This window comes from Botryllus schlosseri, chromosome 5 (assembly GCF_051294905.1).
Source record: "Botryllus schlosseri isolate E-star chromosome 5, Bs_hap1, whole genome shotgun sequence".
Taxonomy (NCBI): Eukaryota; Metazoa; Chordata; class Ascidiacea; order Stolidobranchia; family Styelidae; genus Botryllus; species Botryllus schlosseri.
The window spans coordinates 4,705,822-4,730,970 of record NC_137240.1 but is presented as its reverse complement, the minus strand read 5'-3'; the positions used below and the strand labels follow the sequence as shown (position 1 = coordinate 4,730,970).

The 25,149-nt window shown below is 40.7% G+C and overlaps 2 protein-coding genes and 1 long non-coding RNA gene across 3 annotated transcripts in view; 2 read left to right on the top strand and 1 right to left on the bottom strand.

Moving 5' to 3' along the window:
- The first annotated feature begins 6,515 nt into the window (after positions 1 to 6,515).
- On the top strand, positions 6,516 to 16,809 carry LOC145438699 (allene oxide synthase-lipoxygenase protein-like). The gene is made up of 14 exons (XM_080316045.1): positions 6,516 to 6,656; positions 7,037 to 7,223; positions 7,354 to 7,482; positions 8,098 to 8,352; positions 9,017 to 9,107; positions 9,288 to 9,444; positions 10,158 to 10,415; positions 12,110 to 12,302; positions 12,410 to 12,490; positions 13,317 to 13,432; positions 13,504 to 13,623; positions 14,802 to 14,936; positions 15,902 to 16,000; positions 16,060 to 16,809. Exons 1-14 carry the CDS (start codon positions 6,585 to 6,587, stop codon positions 16,237 to 16,239), a joined length of 2,073 nt encoding a protein of 690 aa, XP_080172171.1. The 5' UTR covers positions 6,516 to 6,584; the 3' UTR covers positions 16,240 to 16,809.
- Positions 14,210 to 15,766, bottom strand: LOC145438700 (uncharacterized). The gene is made up of 2 exons (XR_013915003.1): positions 15,543 to 15,766; positions 14,210 to 15,046 (listed from the first exon to the last, which is right to left on the bottom strand). It is a non-coding gene; the product is annotated as an uncharacterized LOC145438700 (long non-coding RNA).
- A 3,490-nt stretch (positions 16,810 to 20,299) lies between the features above and the next one.
- The window catches only part of LOC145438696 (uncharacterized), a 42,111-nt gene continuing 37,261 nt past the window's right edge, over positions 20,300 to 25,149 (top strand). Inside the window, exons 1-6 of the mRNA XM_080316044.1 lie at positions 20,300 to 20,759; positions 21,841 to 21,947; positions 23,292 to 23,484; positions 23,579 to 23,726; positions 24,347 to 24,483; positions 24,824 to 24,959. Coding sequence (XP_080172170.1) covers positions 20,374 to 20,759; positions 21,841 to 21,947; positions 23,292 to 23,484; positions 23,579 to 23,726; positions 24,347 to 24,483; positions 24,824 to 24,959 — 1,107 coding nt within the window. The 5' untranslated portion in view covers positions 20,300 to 20,373. The remainder of the gene's footprint in view (positions 20,760 to 21,840; positions 21,948 to 23,291; positions 23,485 to 23,578; positions 23,727 to 24,346; positions 24,484 to 24,823; positions 24,960 to 25,149) is intronic.

Below are 25,149 nucleotides of genomic sequence, written 5' to 3'. Positions count from 1 at the left end.
TCGGCGAACAATCCGACAATCGCAGTGTCGTGAAACAATTCGCTATCGGCATATTCGGGAACCGAGAATTTGCGACGGCCAACATGTCGTGCGGAGAAAATACGTTCTCGTGCTGATATGTATGCAACTGCAATAATTAACGGGGTGACATGCATTTTCCATATCTACCATCAATCTTACTTACCGTGAGTGTGAAGAATGCTGAAGAGATATGAAATATCATGTGTTCAATTGAATAAGCTGCCCCTTGTTGTTTACATATCTGTACATCTGACTGTAAAGCAGGGGTCGCCAACGCGAAACGGGTCGCGGACCACATTTCGAATTTCATATAGGCCATGGGCTGCATGAATTCAATGAATGTACTGTATTGTATTAATGGGCACGGCACAGTGGAAGCATATCGCATTTCCAGACACAAATTTCGTTGCGGTCTTTGATATCTTGCATTCTCATGAACGTCTTTCAGCCTCTCTCGCCGTCATTCTTCAGACGTCATTCTTTCAATGCACCGCGGTTGCAGAGAGGTCGGCGATGGAGAGCCCAGATAAACCTCCAGCACGTAAAATTAGGTCGGAGCCGGTATTCAAAACCACTTCCATTAGTGTCTTGACGCTTGGGTTCAACCAACTGCGCCACGCGCTTCCGCGATCCTACGGAGGTCAAAATAGTCCACACAGTTCAGCAATTACGTTTTGAACCTTTACGTCAGTACAAAACTGCGCTCTCTAACATTGGCGACGGGCATAGTACGAAAAACTAAATAATATTGTACTTATATACGTGAGAAATCCAAATACAACAAAATGACATCATGATCATCACTTTCATTGTAGGCCTATTTTGAAGTATGAGCTGCACACGATATCTGACAATATTTTTCAGCGACTCAAGAGTCGATATTGGGGTTAGCTAGACACGGTACTTGCTGGAAAACTATCTCCCCGTGAAGCTTGATCTTACGAGCATCCCAAGTCGTTTTCCAAGCGTCTCGGACTTGGCAGCGTCTGGGCCATTGAACGTCGAGGTAATAGGCCCATTGCCCACTCATGTCAACTAATTTTTGTGGTGTATTGAACTGATAAAATTGCTAATAATAAACCAATTCTCCCATATTATCTTCGCCGAAGGCGTATCAGCTAGTGAGGAATAGTGGCTTACGAAATCTCAAATCAGGTTGCGGACTGCAAAATATGACTTCGCGGGCCGCGTGTTGATGACCCTGCTGTAAGGGGTCAGCGACTCACTGACCGTTAATCTCAACGCACATTACTGTTCCGTACGAACAATATAAATCAAAAAGGGCACTTCAACGTGAAGTAACTGCATCATCCAAAATTTATTTTAGAACTACCAATCCACAAAATCAGAATGATAAACCAAAATATATAGCTGAATCTTAGTTTTGTACATCAACGCAGTGATGACTAGGGCGATTTTTTTTACCTAAAGATGAAAGATTTTGACCCAAAATCAAAATTTTGACAATTTTTTACCTTAGAAATCTTCATTTTAACAAAATTTTGACCTCGCGTATGCAAATTAGGTGTTTTCCCACAAATTGCTGGAATTGTACTACTTCTCTTCATTTCTGGTTGAAACTGTCTGTCCTTATAGGAAGTAGTTTGGCCTGAAAAAAACATTTCCATTACTTTCCTACTAAGTAGCTTGCCAAGAATGGAGAAAGAACGTTCAAAGTCAGCAGTTTTTTGCTGGCAACACTGAAGTTGTGCGTACAGTAGGACACTGCTGGTGACAAACCGTGTTGCTTCATTCTGACAATGTTGTCTACATCACAATTTTTCATCTTGCGCTTCTTGATAGAAGAACCGATCGATGCCCACGCAGTCTTGCTTTAGTTAGGATATTGTGGATTTGCGGTACGTTAGACATAACACCATGTCAACCTATTCGTTTCTTTTGACCGTTCATGCACCGAATGTAAACGTGGAATGGCAATGAGCGGTTTTGCAGCTTCGTTCCACTTCGCTGAGGCTGGGGACTGGCTGGATTCGCGTCTGCGACTGTATGATTTCTGGCATTCCAAAAGATATCATACAGAGCGCAGAATTTACTGAAATTGGTATTGAGCGGAAGCTACAGAGGGGGTTTACTGCCCAGCTATCTAAAAGCAATATAATTTATAATTTTATAGCTGGCGACCCCAGCGCTCAAATAAATAAAGTCGATCTTATTCGAAATCTTCTGTCACATTGATTCCGAAAATATACTTTGAAATCGGATCAGGGTAATGGAACCCCTCGAAATTGACCTCAAAGTCTGAAAATTCGCATTGTTCTGGCCAATCGCAACCCAGCAAAGGTCGCTGTTATGGCCATTGTGCTGCGTCGCTGCGATTGTTTAGTTAGGTTAGAACAATCCCTATTTTCAGACTTTGCAGGCTATTTCGGGATGGTTCCATTGCGCTGATGATATTTTAATGTATATTCTCGGAATCAACGCTACAGTAGCTTGCGAATAAGATCAATTTTATTCAATTTGATCGCTCGGGTCGCCGGTAGGGCTGGGCAAAATCGAGTACCTGAGTGATTCGATTCTGAATCACGTATTATGCTTCGAGTCAGGTCGAGTATCACTCATAATGACGTCACAACAGAATGTACTACGTCAAAGTTCAAATATGTACCTTTTATGCCACCGCAGAGAACATAATGCCTGTTATCCTTCACATTAAAGATACTTGGGTATTTTTTCGACCATACCAATTTCATTACAATATTGTGGGATGACCATGACTTGAGAAATGTATTATTTCCAGTAACGTTCGTAGCTTTGAGCTGTCTCGTATGCTGCGACACGGCCAATCAAGGTTTCGAGGCTTCCTCAGTGGAAAATAGTATCAAAACTCGAATTCTCGTTAGTAAATTAACTTTCAGTTGCGAGGAGCGTATAATTTCAGTACTCGAAAATATCGTAGTTTTATACTCGACTCGAATCATTAAAATTAATAGTCGATTCAGATTCGAGTACTCGAATCATTGTGCTCAGCCCTAGTCGCCAGTTATATAGGATGAGCGATTATTTTGCTGAGCATTACGTTGCAGAACTGAAAATAACTGTATGGGCAAGCAACCGTGAAGACGAGAGTTGCGTATCTATCCGTATAGGTTAGTTATCTATATAAAACAAGAGCGATTACATCGGATTGACGACGCAAAACGGGTATGTTTTGTTTATCAACAATGCGATCTCATTCAACTATTACAATCCACCGCACATACACTGCATTAGCACGATAAGATAATTTCTAAAGCAACTTTTTTTCTTTTGTAACAGTGCCGCAAGCGGTTTATAATTAATTATTCCAGATTTTCAGTGCGCCACAAGATGAAAACGTTTAGGATCTAGTGACGTAACTATGAATCACGTTGCTCCTCGGAAATCATTAGCCTATGTTCAAGGGATAGGAAACTTCGGTTAACAAGTGACGTTGTTGTGATCGTAGAAGAGAATTGAGTATAATCTTCGTTGGTGGTACACTCTCCCCAACATATTAATTTCAATGAATCGCGTCACCCACCCCAAATAACTCTGGTTAGTCGAAGTTTTCGACATCCAGGTAATTTGACACCCGATGCATCGCGACCCAAATCTCCGACTGACGATTGTATGTTATTACCTCACTGGCATTTGTAATATTTCCGCCAAACGTCGCTATACTCTGTAATATCATTTCCGAATGCGTTTAGTTACGCGTGGTATCGTAAAGGTCAGTCTCTCACAGGTGACGCAGGTCTTCTTGGCTGATCAACAGCTTGTATTCTCCACCCTCGGGTTTCATTTGCGTAATCGTAATTTCAGCAGAAGTGGATCGCTGCATGCCGAATCTCACTTGGTGTGATTATAATTGCTATGTTGTGTAACTATCAGGTGATCATTAGCATTAGTGCGTTAATGCTGTTTTACGATTGTGATGATTTCAACTCTTTCAGCTACTGCGGAGCAGACGTGGATAATAAATCAATGGCTCGCGAGCCGGGCTCTCACAGAAATAGAAGTTAGCAGTTATCAAGTAGTAATTATCATCACGAATCAGAAACCGTTATCACTTTCTATATCATTTATATAGAGAAAAATAATGAGTCGCCGTATTTTCTTATCAAGTATAGCAACTTTTATCACGAATCAGAAACCATTATCACTTTCTATATGGTTCATCAAGAGAAACATACATGAATGGCCGTATTTTCACGGTATACAGGGCATTTCATTGTGTGGTATTTATATAACTGGAGGAAGGGTGCAGGCTGTATATGCTTGGGAGTCGGGACACGCGCAAGTTATGTGCTAGCAAACTTAACGTTTGTTTGTTCAACAATGACAATGACATATTTTCGGATTTGGTTACAACAGCAGTAAGAGTCAGAAAGGGCGCACTACGTTAGGGTGGAACATACCTATCGACTGAGAAAAATATGTAAATTAAGAAGTTTCCAAGGGATATTACTATATAGCTATTTCGAGAAGTCTAATTATCATTCCATTAGAACTTAGATCTGCTATCGCGACTGTTACTGAAATGTAGTGATTTACATTAATCAGTCCGCTCGTTAGTCAAAGCCAGGGCCGTGACTGCCGTGGCCCAAACCCCCAATCGGGGAGAGGCGAGATCGAAGGGGGCCCAAAATTATTACGCAAATCAACCTCAATTATAGAGTAATTTGTGGGGAATCGATACAACATCAATAATTTCTTCGCGCTTCGTATCATTTATAAAAAGAACGTACATTTCTGTACCGGTCATTACCGCTCCACGACACACCAAGACTTAATGAAGTTTCGGCCAACATGCAAACTCGCGAAGTGTGTTACCAAATAAAACCTTGGCCAAATATTACCACCGCGTGTTGGCTGAAAGCATGCTCCATATGGGCCTAGATGGCCTGCGTGAAACAGTCCTGTGCTTGCTATTCGTAGTAACCACCGCCCTCAGATCTACGGGCAAGTCTCATCACGTTGGCTGAGAGAGGATGAAAAATTAATTGCAATACATGCAATTACCAATATGATTGGTAATTGGCGCATAGGCTGACTACAGAAAAGGCAGTACTTGTGTACTGGTAAAATCAGACATGACCAACGAGATCACCGTTACGGCAACACTAGAATGGGATTTGGAACTATTAGAAATTCAGTTTAAAGTGGATTCGCACCAATAGCAGCATGTATCGATCTCACCGCCACACCATGAAACTAACGTCACAGTTGATTGGCATTAGTGTATGCCTCATTAGGAATTACAATTGAAAATATAGGGCCAATACGGTTCCTTCAACGAAAAAGTTTCCTAACTCCTGCTGTAGACAAAATGATATGTTCCAGACTTGGGTAAAACAGCAACGTTGAGGTGTTTCCGCCATCCTTCCGCAATCACTAGAAAATGCTTCATTATTTCAACTGCACGTCGTTAAGCAGGCTAGGTGTCTACTAGGGATGGTGTGAACGTGAGGTTCACGTTCGTGTTCTGTGTGTGAACCTCGGAAATTTAGAGGTTCGCGTTCACAACAGAACCTTGGTAGGTTCTGCACTGTGAACCTTCTTGGTAAATTGTAATTTGCACTTAATTATAAGATCTTTGGTTCAAGTTTATTGCATTTCAACTGTGGGTCACTTTATGCATGGCGCTGGCAGCATAAAAAATCAACACTAAACGAGCATGCACCATGACAACCTTAAAAGTTTTACTTGCATTTTTGTTATCAAAAATTTCTCGAAATATCCAGCTTTCCATTTGTGAATAATTAGTGACTCTCTGCCGTGAGCTTGACCCGCAATCACATAACATCACGAGCGATATACGTAGTCAGCGAATGATGCCTATTAAACCAATCAATGACATTGATATCGTTTTCTGATTTAAAAAATCGAGCGGGCGTATGGGGTCAATCTCGACTTCATATCTTTACTGTATAGTGTATATTAAAACCAAATCCGTGCGATTAAGGTGCTCGCTACTGCTATATAACTTGTTGTTTATGGTATCGGTAGCGAGTATAGAAACCGTTTTACACTCTGCTCAATATCAATGTAGCAATACTCAGATTCCGAACACATTGTCCGGTCTGGCTAAGACCATTAAGGCGTAAGCTTATATTTCCTGGTAAGTCCTTGTCGAAATTGTTGGCAAAACGACGAATGTATTGATTTTATGAGATTATTATATCCTTTGATAACCGCGGTTGATACATTTAGCGACGTTTAAAACGCCAATATGTACATCAGCAATACGACATTATGTGGCCCGAGTCTTCGCTAGGTATCGTGTACAATAATATAGGCTATCACTTCATTGAAAGATAGGGTTGGAATTAGCAATATGACGTCACGAGGTTCACGTTCGTGTTCACACAGAACCTTTCAAAAAGGTTCGCGTTCACACGAACAAGAACCTTTCAGAGGTTCACACCATCCCTAGTGTCTACCTTGCACGAAGTACAATTATTCATGTTATGATATGAAGGCGGTAAAATGAACGTCACCGGAGAAGTTTATTTGTATATTACAGTTGTTTTGTGTAGACATAGACAAATACGGAGTTAAAGATTAAAGATTTCTCTCCGCACATGATGTCAGTACCGGGAAGTAAAATCGTTTCATCATCTGGATGTTACCAGACTTACAACATCAAAATCAAAGTGAGTAGACAGTCGTGAGCGTGGTGCGACCACAGGATCAATGTTCTATGGTGGCAAATTTTTCTATCAATAATGGCTCATGCCGTCACAGATTCATTGCGTTGCGACAAGCAAATATTTGTATTTCTACATTAAAACCCAAAATTCGGATACTATGGGATTGACCAGTAGCCTACAACGCCTGTCCAGACCAGTCAGACTTGAAAGTGTCATCGCCATCAGCTTCCGATTTGCCGTTCAAGTCGATTCCAAGAGGAAATATATTTCAACCTGGCCCGGCACGACTTCGAGCTCTGAAAATATATGTGATATACAGTGCCGGCAATATAATCATATTCATGAACATTGAACAGTTTCCTGTTTTGCTTTTTCCATAACAGACTTGCAAGCATTATAGAAAAGGTTCCACCGATTCCACAGTCTACATCCAGCTTTACGGTGACAACGGAACGTCCACTTCGCGTCACAAACTCGACAATTTATGGCGGGATGACTTCGAGAAAGGACGGACCGATAAGTTTAAAATTAAAGATCTGGATGTCGGCAGGATTCTTTACATCAAACTAGGTCTGTGTGGATGTGATAACGGGAATCCCGTTATGCGCTTGTCCGAGAAGCAAGCGGATATCTGGATTCATCTTAAAGCTCCCATATGGTATTAACATTCAATTGGACTGTTGTATATTATTTTTACCAGCTTTGAAGCACACGCTCAAAGAAGACAGCTGGGCCTGCGATAATGTTATCATTGAATATGGCGGATACAATGATGAGTTTCCAGTGTATGACTGGGTGTTCCACGAAATCGACGTAATCAGAGGCGACGGTATGATATGCTTAGATATAACAGTCGGTATACGGGGAATATGGCTGTTTTTTTTTGGTTCGATCAATAATACTATGTACAGACTCCATTTTCCATCGGCTATTAAATATAGATGATTCAAATGCATATGTAATTTGATATTACCATCGGGTACCGAACATTCAGTAGGCTATGATTCGGAATTCATATCTTTCCATAAACGTTGTGATAATCCTTGTGATATTTTCGAAGTGCAAAATTATGAAACGAAATATTAGACGGAGTGTTTCCCTTTCTTAGTTCATTCAGTCAAAAAACGACAACATTTAAGTCCAGGCCTTGTAACCCAAGCACAACCTACTACTGATCAGTCAGAGGAACACGACGGGGTCATCAGCGTTTAGATACGGGTAACGTTCAATCTGTATGAAATTAAGACGTGCATGTCCAATTGTCCATGTCAAACTTTTGCAGACCTACATCGTCGTTTATTCTACTCATGGCAGAAAAATATCCAGTTGATGATTTAATCAAACTGTCTTGTCTACAATGATTTTCATATTTCTTTAATATGTTCATTAGTGCAAAATACCGCAACTTCGATGCAATGATTTGTAACCATTGCTCGATATCCAGGCATCCTTCCCAAGTCTGCAACATGGGGCCAACTACAGGAAATCATTGAAAAAGAACGGCAACACAACAAGGACAGATTTCCGTGGGTTGAAAAGTCCAATCCGGGTGACGAATCGTGGATGCTGCCGCGATTTACCCCGGCGAAAGACCTGCACAATGTACCGCACAAGTTGAGGATGGAAGACTCGAGATTTAAGCATATCAGCGATTTGAGGAGTGCGGCGAAATTGAATGTGGTTATTGCAAAGTTCAGAGGTGAGATCCAGACTTTTACAAACTACTGGATTTTGAAAGTTCGCAACAAGAACTAAAACTAGAACTACTCCCTTTCCAAAACTTGCGATAGAACTATATAACTAGAACTAGCCACCTTTAAAAATCCGAAATTAACCAACTAAAGCACAACTAACTAGATTCCATTCCAAAGCGACATAATAATTTTTATTTTATCGGAACCGGATCGGCTTTCCACAGAAATATCATAGCGAATTTGAAATGGTAGGGATTTCCACCACCAAAGTCCACTCCCTGGCTACTTCACCGTTAGTAGTGATGACTCTGAGCTGGCAACGGCTGCAAGAACATCACATAACATAACGCCGGTATCATGATCCACGCCAAATGACGGCATGTGTTTTCTAGTTATTGTTCAACAACTATTTTTTAAAATCCGAAGCTAGAACTATAGAACTAGATCTACTCACTTTTCAAAACACGCAACCAGTACTAGAACCACCACCCAATAATCAGTAGTTGGTTGACCGTCAACTATAACTAGATTGTTATTCTGGTGTATATCTGACTATGAGTATATGGGATACACAACATAAGACGGCTATGGGTCGAAATTGAGTCTGTAGACGAAATATCTTATACATGTAAAAGATACTGAGATATTGCTCAAATGCAAACGTTTTAGGATTGTTTCGTCCTATCAAAAAGTTGGACGATTACAAGGAGCTCATAACGCACTTCAGAATCCCAAGCGACCTGAAGCCTTGCATGGAAAGGTAAGGATTATTGACCCGTAGATGACTGTAACAGGTATAACGCTATAGTAACCGCAAATAAACACTGGCATTTCTCGACAAATCACGTATCTCCGCTTCCTAAAGTTATACCCACATTTCCACGCGCAATTACACATTCCAAAATACAATATCGCAAATACAACGGGTTACGTTTATCAGGTGGTATGACGATGAAGAGCAGGGCCGACAAATGATGAATGGAGCAAATCCATTCGCGATGGAGCTTTGTGCTGCGCTCCCACCGTATTGCAAAATCACAGACAAACATGTTTCGGGTTTCTTAGATGAAGGAAAAACACTTGAAGACGAAATGAAGGTATGGTATTGACAGGCTTTCAAACCGTTTATGACAGTGCTTCCAACCTCGCCACGTATTTTTAAGTTTTATTGTGCGACCCACAATAAGATATGACAAAAGCATGAAAAACCAATTACTAGGAAATGAACAATGTATTATATGGACATATAATATTAATTCGAAAGTTGAGCTTGCTTATTAAGATATCATTAGATCAAGTCTTGGTTTGATTTTCGTACGCTGAAATATTCAGAAATACCTATAATTGAGGCACATATATTTTCGACCAACCACCACAAATACGAACGGCTCCGCACAATTATTCCAGTAGAATAGAATATTTATTCTGATGCTTCGAGTCTAGTAGTGAGATATGATTTTTCGAGAATAGGCTACTGAATTAGTATTATACGCTCCATGCCGCTGAGAGTTATATGTCGATGAAAATTATAGTTTCGATAGTATTTTACACTGTGGATTATAAAGATACAAATAACCTTGCTATCATATCAATTAAAAGATTGCTGGCATTGTATAACCAACAAAATCCGCCCTATATCCTGTATTGAATAGAAAACTGTAACATTTAAAAACGCTTTGTCACCCACATGAAATAGCTGGTAGGAAAGCACTGGTTTATGACACCGATATTGACAAGACAGCAGTGCCGATCTGTTAGCTAGAGATACACCCTAGCCGAATTCGGTATCATTTCGAAATGTGTATTTCAGAACGGAAGAATATTTATTGTCGATTACACGCAATGGACGCAGGGTTTAAAGAGAAATAAGCGATATAAGTCCGACAGCATCATGTATTGCGCCGACTGCTTGGCCCTGTTTTATTCACCCGGAGACGGACGATTTCTACCGATCGCGATCCAACTTAAACCCGACGATGACGATTACGTTTTTACGCCGGATTGCGGGGAACACGACTGGATGCTGGCCAAGATGTTTTTCCGCTGCGCCGACACCAACGCACATCAAGTTGGTACTGTTTTGACGTCTTACGGTTGCGAATGATTACTAAATTATATTCAGGAATGAGTATTGAGACTCGAGTCCAAGTCATATAATACACTGTCGAGAGTGTGTATTTACACCAGTGTAACACCCGTGTTGCGCGGGGTTAATGTACACCCATTGTACACCAAACCGTAACCTACCTAAACAGTTATACCACGGTATAAATCAAGCACAATACTTTGTTCAGGTCTGCTTAGATCATAATTAAGACGATTTCTTTACGTAAACAACCGAAGGTTTCGACCTAAAGAACGGAAGATTTTGACCTAAAAATGACATTTTTTGACGCTGAAAACTTAAGTTTGACCACATTTTGCCTTCATGTATGTATAAATTAGGTGTTTTCGCACATAATGTTAGAATTTTACTACTTATCTTCATTTCTGGTTGGAAATGCCTGTCCTTGCGAAGTCGTTTGGTCTGAAAAAACTTTTTGACTTGAAAACTGACAAATTGTTTCATGAAAAACTGTATTTGAACTAAATCTGGACGTATAAAGAACTCCAGTAGTTGTATCACGCATTATGGTAGAAATAATAAAAATTTGTTGTACTACAACGAAAGATAATTTCCTACATTCTCGGGTACATAGTGTCTCTCCTTACCAAGTAGCTTTCCAAGAATGGAGGAAGAACGTTCAACAGCAGCAGTTGTTGTCCGGTAACACTGCAGTTGTGCGCATGTTGCTTCATTCTGAAAATGCTGTCTACATCACAATTTTTCATCATGCGCTTCTTGGTATAAGAACCAACGCCCACGCAGTCTTGCTTAAGTTAGGATATTGCGGTACGTTGAGCCTAACACGATGTCAACCTATTTGTTTCATTTGACCGTTTATGATTCACAATGAGCAGACGGTACGTACCTATATAAAGTAGGCTAAAAGATGCAAAATGTCAAATGATAGCAATAACGAATGCAGATGTGGCCCAAGTAGTCATCGTCGGTGCTCAGCCAGAAGTAGAAATGATGCTGTCAATTTCTGCTCAAGCATAAGTAGCCTAGCAGTTGAGATTCAAAATTAGTAGAAGTAGACGTAGTCTAAAACCATAACCACTTGAGGAAGTAGTGCAAGTAGGCAAGTAGAAATCTTGGGATACTGAGTCAATATGCAATTTGACTTTTACGGTTTGACTCGGGTCAAATCGAATCAGTTTCGATTCACCGCCGAGTCGAATACTATAGACCAAGTCCGGAAGCAACGGGTCGAGTTCGAGTGTTCAGTGTTTACTGTTCAGTATCAACATCAAGTTGGGTTCAACTAACTTCTATGAAACTCTTGGGGGACACCGAAGGTCTCAGATTCATAATATGCTCATTCTTCTTACTCTATGGGTCGATTTTCTAATTATCGGTCCTCGCATATGAGACTTGTATGATATATGGAATGTGTCGAGACATATGGCTTGGTACACGAGTGTAGTCGAGTAATTTTTCCTATTTAAGAAAACCACTCGTGTCAAGTCGATTCACTGGAAAATGGCGAGGCGAGTCAATATAACCCTGGCTACCAGAGATATATCAATAAGTAGGTAGACTCCATGTGTGATGCCTACCTCTAAATTCTGCTTGATAAGAAACCATTCCAGCATACTGCTGATGTGACCACAACTTGTCATGTGCACAAGTTCAATGAACGTTATATGTTTACGCAGTGGATTTACCATTTCCTATGGGGGCACGGAATCGTGGAAACAGTCGCCACTGCCATGTTTCGATGCTTATCACGGACGCACCCGATGTACAAGCTATGTCGCGGGCATCTCCAGCACGTGGTCGTCATCGACCAATTCGCGAGGGACGTCCTCATATTTGACAACAGCCCGTCAAACTACACAAGATCGATCAGTAAGTTGAATGGTGGTTATATAGCCTACTAGCTTGCGTCCTGAATTTCGTCGCTGGGAAGCAGTACTCTTGTATTCGTGACCATATTGTCATCATGTATCATGCAGATGGTTCTGTGTTGGCACAACGTCGCTTCGAGGTGTTTGATTTCAACGATCTCAATTTTCCGAAGTTGCTCAAGAAGAAAGGTATAAGTACTACTGGATTATCGAAATTCTCAATTAGAACTAGAACTACTCACTTTTAAAAACACGCAACTAGAAATTGAACTCGAACTAAGGTGTAACTATAATAAAAACATAACTACCTGGAATCAATACCGAACCAACTCATTTATTTTTATTTTATCGAAATCTGGTCGGTATTCCACATCGACATCAGTACAAGTTTCAAACGGGAAGGCTTCCGACCCCAAAACCCACCCCTATAGCTAAACGCCACTGAGTGATGACTGTGAGCTAGCAATGACCGCAACAACATCACACATCGGAACACCGGTATAATTTGATTCGCACCAAATGACGACGCGTGTTTTCTAGTTGTTGCGCAAATAGTTTTTAATGCGCCACTAGAATTAGAACTAGTCACTTTTCAAAATTAACACCAAAAATTAGAACTATAGAACTACTCGAAAAATACAGTAGTTAGTTGGCCGGGCATAGTTCAATCGTATAACCAAATCACATGTCCACCCAGCATGCATTAGGGCTATTTCGGAATTATGCAATTACTTCGATGTGTTTTTACTAGATCGGAGATATTGTAATCAGCGTAAGATAGCATTTTCCAGTAAATATTATACAATTTGACATGACTATAATTGAGGCAGACTACCAGAAAACAATGTATGCGTGTTTTTACTTTTGAAGATAATTTAAAACAGGCCTATATGAGACCTCTTCATGATGCAATTCGGAAAGGAATAACGGCGCATCATCCGCGAAATCTATATAGTTTTACTATTCAGATATTGCTTGCGAGTAGTATACTCACGAAACTTTTAATTTGGCTTAGGTTTGGACAGTGACAAGCTTCAAAATTACTATTTTCGTGACGACGCCTTGTTGTTATGGGACGCCATAAATTCGTATGTGACGGATACAGTCAAAATCTATTACAAAGAGGATCAGGTCGGTATACACTGAAACATCGAGAATTTACACCAATTATATGTAATATCAACTGCTTCTCTGCTGAACAGGATGTCCAAAACGATGGTCAAATGCAGGAATGGATAAATGATTTGGCGATGGAGGGTTTCGGATGGACGGATGGGAATCCTCGAGGCTGTCCAACCACATTGCAGTCTGTAGACGAATTGGTGAGTAAACAGGAATTCAACGCTGCACATTTAAGCGTGGTAGGTCGTGCGGTAATTGCTATTTTTTTACAACATTATTCCCTATTGTAACTATGGCCACCCCTGGCCTATAGTAACGTACGCAGTTGTACACGATACCTAGCGACGACTCGGGCCACATAATAACATATTGACGTTTTAATTTTAATTACATATTGACGTTTTAAACGTCGCCAAATGTACCAACTGGGGCAATCAAATGATATAATAATCCCACAAAATTAATATCTTCCGTCGCTTTGTCGACAAGTTCGACGAGGACTTGCAAGGGAATATAAGCTTTACACCTTAACGGTCTCGGCCAGACCGGACTATGTATTCGGCGCCTGAGTACTGCTACGTTGATATTGAGCAGAGGGTAAAACGGGTTTCTATTCTTGCTACCGAGATTGCCCCATTACCAAGTAGCGAGCACCCCGATCGCACGGATTTGTTTTTTATGATACAATAAACATATGCAATCATACGCCTGTACGCCTGCTAGATTTTTTACACCGAACAAGGATATCAATTTAATCGGTTGGTTGAATAAGCATCATTCGATGACTACCTAAAGGTAGTGTATTTCGCTCTTGATGTTGTGTGATTGCGGGTCAAGCTCACAGCAGAGAGTCACTAAATATTCACAAACGGAAAGCTGGATATTTCGAGCAAACTTTTGTAACAAAGCAAGTGAATTTTTGAGATTGTCAAGTGTATACTCGTTTTGCGTTGATTTTATTATGCTGCCAGCGCCATGCATAGAGTGGCCGCAGTTGAAATGCAATAAATTCCAACCAAAGATGTTATAATGAAGTGAAAATTGTAATATATAAAAAGGGTTCACAATGCAGAACATACCAAGGTTCGTTTGTGAACGTGAGCCACGAAATTTTTGTGGTTCACACACAGAGCGCGAGCGTGAGCCTCACCATCCCTAGTATCGATGTATATGTTGAGTTGATGTTCGAATAGGATGGCCTATATGTAATGTCTCTTTCTGTCACTACGCTATACCTCGTCGACAGTCCAGCATTTTACAATGCATAATGCACACTGCACAACACAGTCCAATTCTATCACCGACTAGACATCGTGCGGTGCTGTCTCATTCAATAGACAAGTAGCCTAAATGATGATCGATCCCATTTCGTTATCAGATCACGTTCCTGACATCTTGCATCTTCACAAGCAGCGTAATTCACGCGGCGACTCACAAACCCATGTTCGATCTGTACAAATTCGCTCCGAACGCACCTGGAGGGATGCGATTGCCGATACACAAACGCGGAGAGGTGAAGTAACCATATGGCCGATGGGGTAGGCTACTGTCTACCGGCACATACGGTTCCTGTAATACACTTTAACGTCGAATGTATTGGATACGAGTCATGGAACTTGCGTCCTTGATGTTTCGCAGCATTGAGTGCTGGTCAGAAGGTCAATATGACAGTTTCAGTGATTGCCAATTGAATTTTCCGTGTCCTCGGAGGACGCCCTTTTGTCCTCTTTTTTGAGATTTTGTCCTCTTTTTTGAAAATTTAGGTCAGATTTAGAGCAAATTGCGAGTGATATGCCGTAAATTAGCACAAAACTGACGCTCCGGCGGGTTTTTCGGAGTGAAAAACGGTTATTTTAGCTCTGGGCGGTAAGATGACCTTTTTTTAAAGTCATCCACCTAGCAATGCGGGAAGAAAAGCGGTATTTTGAGCTCTTAGCGGAAAAGATGACCTTTTTTTTCTTTTTAGTAAAAGGATCACAAAGTGGGAAATATTCACCGGTTTTTGAGAATTTTTCTCCGGTTTTGCAAGTCTCAAATTTCTGAAAAAGTGTCCTCTTTTTAGATTTCCAAAATATGGTAAGCCTAGCCTATAGGGATTATGTCGTTTATGAAAAGCGACTCAAATTCATGCCAAAGCTAGAGTCCTATACCTTATTTATTTCATAGCTATGATGTGCCAGTATTGATGGATACCATATGCCCTATTCTAGCAGCCTTTGTCCCTCTTTTTATAATCCAAGTAATATGTCCTACGAGTACGCTCAAATATCTGCTTTTTTGCATGACGTTCTCTTATTCTTTTGCTTTGAGTTTTAGGCAAATTGACTGAAAAGGGTCAACCCGACACAAACTGAGTGAAAAGAACGGGTTCTTCAGTATTTGCGCATAGGTCAACTCACCTAGAATCACAATTACCTATATAAAGTCCTCATTTTCGGATCTGAAAATATGGTAACCCTATGCCATTTCCCTATTTAGGCGACGATGGAGCGCATTTTGGATACCTTGCCGGACGAAACCATGGCCACTATTCTACTGGGATCGGCTTTCGTTTTGTCCGAGCTTCCGAAAGATGAGGTGACTATAAGTCGCTTACTTTTTTTCATTCAGATTAACGCGAGCGAATGAACTTTCAGATATACCTGGGAGATTTCCCAATGAATCTGTTCACGGAGGCGGAGCCACGCAAAGTCATCGACGAATTTCGCACTCGTCTGGGCGAGATAAGTCGAAAAATTAAAGCTCGGAACGCAGCGGCCGCAGTCCCTTACGAGTATCTCATACCGGAAACACTACCCACCGGTACGACGGCGTAGGTAACACTCAACGGGGAATACCCGGGCTAATTCTAGCTGTTTGGACATGACACATGAGTGATGATTGCAAGGCTTTGGATATTGCTGTATATATGCCAGGGAAGAGATTTATCAAAGTCTGCGATCATAAGACCCGCACAGATATCATCATTCAATTCATTGTGGGTGGTCAACAGCGATGTATATTTCTTTTTTGCCGCACCCGAGTTGGTTTTGTCAACTGGTGCTACGTACCCAAGCTGCTTTGACTAATTTAACTTCTTATACTTCAACAGTTTTTGAAGCGGAAATGCCGATTTTTTTCTCGAATTTTGTCTTAGTTGAGAGTATCATTGGTTGGCTGTGCATGAATAGTGCCTCAGAATATGTATTCAAAATTGCATATGTATTTGTGTCGCCGTGAGATATTCTGGGTTAGCGCTATAGTGGCCAATTTGGCGGTTTCCCTCTGTTGTATGTTTCCAATTCAGATTGAGATCGGAAGTAGGAATTCGTGAAATGAGTGTGCAATATTGACGATACTGATGAGGATGATTGTCCAGAATATACGAACTATATGCGGAGATCAAAGTGTCAAGCTTTCTCACTGCGTTGGTGTAGTGGGCGGGGATTATTCTTTGCATTAGGAAGTTTTAAGAAATCAAGATAAGGAAGTTTTAAGAAATCAAGATATTATTTTTGACTAATTCAAATGATAATTATTAGGGTTGCTGACGACGAGGCAGGGGTGTTCAAGAATGACTTTTATACAAATTGTACTGGCTACTTGATAAAATTGTTTGGTTACCTAAAAAAAACGTTACCCACCAATTTCGGCTCCACCTCCAGTGGCATTGCTATAAGAGAAAGTTTTGGATTTATTTAACAAAAATAATTATATATTTTTTCTGATTTTAGAGGCTACCCCATGAAAGTGTTCTGATTGTATGAAAAAAAGATACACAACCAATATGATTCCATTCAAACCAGTAGAAACGTTTTTATTGGTGTTCAAAATTTGATATTTCAAATCATAGCATTTACGGTGGGTAGACATATCATTAAAGCATCTGCCACCGTAAATATACTATTTTCTACAAATGCAAAATTTTGTACTGCAATAACTTTGCTTGTAATGGTTGGAATTGAGCCAGATTTGTTGTGTATCGCTTCTTCGGACAACCTAGCAATCTCATAGTGTAGCCAGTAAAGTAAAAAATATATATTTATTTTTATTAAATAAATCCGAAACCTTTTTCTCTTATAGCAATGCCTCTATAGGTTGAAATTACACCAAAATTGGTGTGCAGCCTTTGATAAGGTAATCTAACAACTTCATCAAGTAGCCGATACAACTTGAGGAAAAAAGTCATTTTTGAACACCCCCATGCGTCTCATACAGCCTACAATAATTCCCTATCGTCAAAGTCTTCGTCAAAGTGTCTGACTATGCCACTCACTCCACTCATCACCGGGTCGTTAGTAGCCAGTAAACATGCGATGCCTCACCTCAACTGTGTACAAATTTAGGTGTTCGTCGAAGTAGAAGGCTCCGATAACTCCATATTCGAATGTCTACAATACACCCCGTGAAAGCAAACCTCGATAATCAAGCAGCGTCATGAATTCTGTTTGCCGAAGTCGTAAACCGAGGTCGGCGTTTGCAGACGATAGATTAGTGTGAAAGTAGAATCACTTCACCGGGATCCCTGTTATGCATATTCCAGAGGATTTCTGTTGATGGTTAAGCCCTCTACACGGAACGGTAGACTTGAATTGCGAGCATCGTCCATAACTAAACTTCGTAAGCTCAAGACGCGACCGATAACATCATAGCCTGATAAACTTTCGAGATTTTTGACCGAGTCCGACACCATGATGAAGAAAGTTGATTTCATAGGCAATTATATCGTTGGTGTTGAGGTCAAGCTGTTATTGCCTTGGAACTTGTGACCGGGACAGCATCTATGAACACTGAACAGTAGGGGTGTTCAAAAATGACTTTTTTTCTCAAATTGTACTGGCTACTTCATAAAATCGTTAGGTTACTTAATTTAAGCCTACACACCAAACCGCATTGCTACAGGAGAAGTCAGTTTCTATTTATTATATAAAAATAAATGAACAAAATTTTCTGCTCACCCCATGAAAGTGTTAGGTTGTCTAATGTCTATAGAAACGATGTTCACCAAATTTGGCTCAACTCCGACGAGTGGTAGCGGGGTCATTGCCGCCGAAGAATTTGGATTTGAATAAAATAGTATTTACGGTGGGCACGCCTATAATAAATAATTAAAGAATTGGTCACCGTAAATACTATTTTATTGATAATCCAAATTTTTCCAAGGCAATAACTCCGCTTCCACTGGTTGGAATTGAACCAAATTTGGTGAACATCGTTTCTATTGACAGCCTAACACTTTGATGGGGTGAACAGAAGATTTTGAAATCGTTGTTTATTTATTTTGATACACTTCGTTTCTTACTAGAATAACATGAAGGTGGAGCTTTCATGGGAGATGCAATATTTCCAATGTGTTACTATGATTACAGTTTCCAAGTATCGACGTATTACGAAATACATAATGGCCTTGCTACATGCGGAGCGTCTTTACGAATGTCAGCGACTATCCCAATATTTGGTAACTCTCGTGATTACGGGGCACGCTGTAAATATCAAGCATAGCTTGTGAATATATTGCCAGTTACTAGGACTATGCCGGGATGAAGCATTATAACGGCCAATTTCACTCATTTGACGCAATGCGAGATTCTCGTAGCACAACGCTGCGATGGAAGCAATGAATGCAAAGCTTTTGCTTTATGCACAATTGCACAATGCACACTGCACTGCAGCACTGGACTGTATACACCACCCCAAAGAAGGCTAACAACGAATGGGTGGACGAATAGATGGATGTAGCTATAGATATGACACAGAATATATATACTATGTGTAACGTAACAAAAATTATCCAATCAATTGACAGCTGTATTTACATGTACCGATCACATAGTATTACTCGCGGACTTGACAGAGTAAGCCTGATGATCAACGCCCAGGTTATGTCGTCTGTTTAAATATATATTTTATGAAAGGCAGCAACAAACTAAAGCACTTCGCAAACATATGATGCATGGCAATCACTACTGTTTGTATTCAACTAAATCATGTTGTGGTGTATACCGTGGCGCAGCTGACGTCTCGTGATCAGTGCATAATCGAATATACAGTCAACTATCAGAGCCTATACAGTTGACAGGTCAGTGTTTGGAGGTATATGACGGTGTAAGGACATAAGTTTCGGGATATTTTGAGATGCATTGAACATCGCGATTTAAATAAACAGGGGAATGAGATTTGATATATTAGGCTTACCATATTTTGGAAATCTAAAAAGAGGACACTTTTTCAGAAATGTCAGACTTGCAAAACCTGAGTAGAAATTCTCAAAAACCGGTGAATTTTTCACATTTTGTGATCGGTTGACTAAAAAAAAAAAAAAGGTGTCATCTTTCCGCTCAGAGCTCAAAATACCGTTTTTCTCTACACATTGCCAGGTGGATGACTAAAAAAAAAGGTCATCTTTTCGCGCAGAGCTAAATTCACCGTTTTTCACTCCGAAATACCCGCCGGAGCGTCACTTCTGTGCTAATTTGCGGCATATCACTCGCGACAAAATCTCAAAAAAGAGGACAAAAGGGCGTTCTCCGAGGACACTTTCAAAAAAGTCAAAAAAGAGGACAAATCCTCTTAAAAGAGGACGTATGGTAAGCCTAGATATACCCAATGAAAAGATGTCATCAGGGTAATCGAAAAGTAGATGGTTACCACTTGTGTGCTCCGGATTGCTCTATATTTCAACTCTACACTCTACCTACAAGCTACAACCATCTATTTCAGTTATGACTCACCTGCAATCGTGATCTGAACCTTACGCAATGTGAAGAAGATTCCGAGTTTTACTATTTCCTATAAATTATCCCATATACGTATGTACGATATCAATTAGTCTGGCGTGCGTAAATTAGATTTATGCGAAGATCACTGATCGCAATAGGCTACTCGAAATATTTCACAGCATAAATCTCAAACTTTTACAGCTTGAACTAAATCACTATGCACTGAGCGGCGAGCACCAACACCCAACAGTTATGAATATTCAAGCCCTCAGTTGTCTCGTACTGTGCTTAGCCGGACCTAGTCAAGCCGACTTTGAAATCGTGAAAAACACGACAACCGGGAAGATATTAGGAACGGTTCGTACGATAACGCAAATTGAAGAATATTTGGGAGTACCTTACGCTTCTCCCCCAGTTGGGGAGCTACGATGGAAAGCCCCTATTCCGTACCCTTCTTGGCGGGATAGCGGAGAAGTATGGAACGCTACATACCCGAGGTCGTTATGCCCTCAATATCGCGAAGCAACGCGTCGAGTGTTAGGGGAAGAGGATTGTTTGTTCCTGAATATTTACGTTCCAAGGACCCCGATGTTTGAATTGTATCCAGTGATGGTGTTTATCCATCCGGGGAGTTTTCAGTAAGTACAGGTATACAACTTTATGCACAAGACAAGCGAATATAAGCTACTATAACTGAAAGACCGAAAGGTCGTATTAATAGGGATAGCACGTTGGTGTTGTAGGAGACCAAGCCTCCGGTGTACTGGTGCTGTTGGTTACAAGATATTTTGGCAATTAGTCCTACGCGAGTATGGTAGATATGAAAACGATGAAAAGTAACATAGGCCCTAGTTGGTTGCAAGAATGATGAGAGTGGTATTTACCAATTTGAAATCGCGCAATCGTGATGTATCGACCAGACGCTTGTTACTGCGCAATTAAAACTACTGTCAATGCCTCGTTGTTTCACGCGCGTCAATTGTTCGGAACAATGTTGATTTTCAATCTGCAATTTTCAATTTTTAAGCGGTTCCAACCCTGACTAAACTGCAATTTACATTTTTGGGATCAGTGTGACTGATAGCCCAATTTGAGATGGATTTCATTCGTTTCCTTTATAAGTAGGTAGCTATAACTAAGATTACCTAAATTATATGGTCGATACATTACAATCTTACCTAACAAGATGCCGAACATTGCAAAATAGCTCGTTACTTCGGCGCTGTGTTACGGTATAGGTTTGATTACATCGTCGTGAAAACATTTGTTAGCCTGCATAACTCCGAAAACCGTGATCACGAGGCCATGTGCTAGTGCCAACCGAAAATTAATCTGCGGATGCGTTTTACTTGACACTTGCAGTTATAGAGTTATATCGCTATAAAGATATAGTTTACTTGTGACACTACCAAACCCATGCACTCATTTTAGACGTACATAGATGTTACCGTCATACAATTTCAATAACCTATTTACCAAATGCAATCTGGTGCCTATAGTTAGGCGTACTGTAGTCATTTAGTTGATATTTATTTTCATAATTAGAATATGAGACTGGAATGCCACGACTGATTGATGTCACAAAATAATCCGTTATCCCGATGGTTCTTAACCGGGGATCAAACGGACTCCAGGGTTCACAAAGCCAGTCTCAGGGGTTTGTCGTGTGTCAAGACACACGCAGGACTTCATGTGTAATATAATAATGGTATCATTCAGGGAAAGTGACGGCAGCTCGTACGATGGATCATTGTTAGCAAGGCAAGGTGACGTCATAGTCGTGACTTTCAATTACAGACTAGGCGCATTGGGCTTCCTAAACACAGGTCAGTAAATCCATTGTTTTGATTTTCATAGAAACGCAAACCAGGTCAACGAGGATAGGATCCCCTATGTCGCAGCAGTATTGGGATCAAGTCACTACCTTCGAGTCACGAGTCATTTCGAGTCATTCCACATTTTGACTCGAGGCAAGTCAAGTCAATCTATTTGCGAGGGTGACTCGAGTCAAGTCAAGTCACTCGATTTTTGGAGGAGACTCGAGACATTTTGTTATTTTATTACTCTACGACTAGTTTACGTCATCGTGAGCTGTAAGCTTCGATCACTTCGTTAGGTCAATATATTTGTGAGAGAACAATTGAGGCTCAGTGAAACGCGCGTTCATTGAATGATTATTCGCTCACACGGGTTATACCAGCGTTTTGCGAACGATCCGAACATATGCAAGATACCGTGATTTTTATCGACACCGATTACTTGATGACTTGAAATTGACTCGTGAATTTTGCTCCGAGTCACAAGTCAATCCAGATTTCTGATACGTCGAGTCATGTCAAGTCAAGTCATATTGGCAAAGTGACTCGAGTCAAGTCAAGTCATACGAAAAAGGTGACTCGAGTCTGGCTCGAGTCAATTCATGACTCGAGTCATCCCAACACTGTCCCGCAGGGGGGGAATAATTTGCCAGTGAAGAAATAACAAATTGAAATCGTGTGCATCTTTTATAGTTTAGTACGTTTGGGCGATTTCAATATCTTTTCATCTGTTGATGTTTTGACACCGTGATAGGAGGTCACGAAATAACACCATGCAGCGAAGTCGGTATACCAACGGTCCACCTGAAGATGTTTAATTATTATTTACGGTCTCTACCTCATGCAAGACACTCAGCTCTACCGGTAAATCTGATTACTTGAGCAGAGAGAGGATAAAAAAAATTGATAGCAGTATATATGCAATACCCGATCATATTGACCGATTCAATCATGAATTATAGACAATTTTCGCACTTCGCCCGTTTTAGCGATATAAGCTGACTCATTAAAGAGTACCATAATTTCGCTGATAAGTAGCGGCAAAAACGTATAACCTATGGTGGGGGTATGGGGGACGAAGCCCCCCCCCCCATAACTTTAGTTTATAACCCTATGGGGGGCCCACCACCAACGTATGATACCGTCTCTAGTTGTAGCAGTTGTTGAATCGCGAGTGATCAGCTACAAACTGAGGTGTTTTACGAGACCACTTAAGTAATTTTGTAAGCAAATAGGGCCGTGCAGACGGACTGACATACTTCGGTCAGCAAACCTGATCAATACCACAATTCACGGACTGACCGTCATGAAAATTCCAATGCAACCAATTTGTACACCGTTAACATTACACAGGCGACAATCAAGCCACCGGGAACTACGGATTGCTTGACCAAAAGGCTGTGTTGGAATGGGTACAGGACAATATCTATAACTTTCAAGGCGACCCGGATCGTGTTACCATATTCGGCTCCGGTGCGGGTGGGGTTTCAACAATGTTACATGCTCTCTCACCACAGAATCATGGCGATAGAAAACTCTTTCATAGGTACAAAGTTTAATTTAGGTCTACAATCCTACATAAGCGCTATAGACTCTTGCAGAACTGCGAAATATGCTAACATATTCGATTTGCTTTTAAGGGTGATTGGTCAGAGTGGGAGTCCGTTTTGCCGGTGGGGATTTCAAACGTCTCCGAGATATTACGCAATGCAGTTGATTGACAATGTCGGATGTCCTTCATATTCTACTGCTCTAGGATTGGAATGCTTGCGATCGGCTGACGTAGACGTGAGTATATCATCGCCTTACGATCATCGCTATAGCAATCATGAGCATACTTATGGGATCGAATGCTGATGAACACGCTCTAGTTGTGTGATTTCATTTCAATTTAAAAGGGAATACTATAGTTGAAATGAACGCACGAATCATCCTTTCTGCGATTCCTTGCGTTACATTATTATAATAACAATAATAATAATAACTCCGCGACGAGAATCTCAACTGTATGCCTGGTCTTTGATGAGAATCTGTGGCACCAACGAACATTATCCGTGTAGGTGGAGTAATCGAAAAGCGTAATTTGATGTAATCTAAGCCGATATCCTATTCCATAAATGCAATCGGTGGAAACGGCCTTGGATATTAGATGCAACACTAGGATAATACTCAATATAATTAAACATATGTATGGGTTTCCAAACTATAGAAGAACAAATGCCCTAGTCGCACGCAACGCCAATTGGAAAGCCTAAAGTCAACAAGATACGCGAAAAGCATTATATTCTCAATATCGGAGTGAGGGACTATATACTTGTGATCACAGCTTCCTGCGGTTTTATTTAAGTCGAAACGAGAAAATGGGAATTTACTGATGGATTGCATTCACACGAGTATTTATTGTTCAGGACATTGTTAGGATGCAACGAGAAAGACCAGAAGGAGTGGATTGGCCGTTTGTTCCTACGGTAGACGGTTCTTACATTCCAGATATTCCAGATGTGATGGTCTCGGATCAAACCCTGATATCACAGCTAAGCCAAAGGTTAGCGAGAGCCCGACGGCCGACGTTTGTAACAAGTTGTTATTGCCTCTATGAGCCACAATACTCGTAATCGTCGACGGAAGAGATCAGTAAATCGTTCACAAGTGTTGTTAGATATCAGACACGAATATGCTGCATGTCTGAACTGCTGAATCTCCCAACTTTACGCAGCTGAATATACTCTGACCAAAAGCAGTGTAATGTGTCGTTCCTCTGAACTGGAGCGAAACAATTTTCTTGAACAGACATTTCCCCAGTTAATGATAATTTTGGCTCACACGATAATATAGGCAACGATGCCCCTCAGCTACAATTATAGTGACCTAACGACGATTTGCAGGTACGAGTATCTTCTCGGAGTGACCGACTTCGAGACTGCGCAAGACTACGATCTGATCAAAGATATCCAAAATCAAGATGGATTCCTCAATTACGTCGGCACGCTGCTAAGTGATCATTTCGAAGATTCTGAAAGGGTACCACGCGACAAGCTTCTACAAACCACAGCTAAATATTTATTTCTCACATACGATTAGACGGATGTGCGTCTGCAAGACGACATTCACCTTGAGTTCTCATAGTACATATATTAAAAAATTTCACCGTAAATTTATACACAGGCGCGATTTACATCTGTTTGTGTAACATATATGAAGGAGACTCGGC

Bases quoted from the DNA above. Each gene is read 5' to 3' on its own strand.
- LOC145438699 (XM_080316045.1), top strand. From the start codon at position 6,585: ATGATGTCAGTACCGGGAAGTAAAATCGTTTCATCATCTGGATGTTAC. The intron at 6,657-7,036 runs GTGAGTAGACAG...TTTCCATAACAG, and splicing joins CTTACAACATCAAAATCAAA to ACTTGCAAGCATTATAGAAA. The intron at 12,491-13,316 runs GTATAAGTACTA...AATTTGGCTTAG, and splicing joins GAAGTTGCTCAAGAAGAAAG to GTTTGGACAGTGACAAGCTT.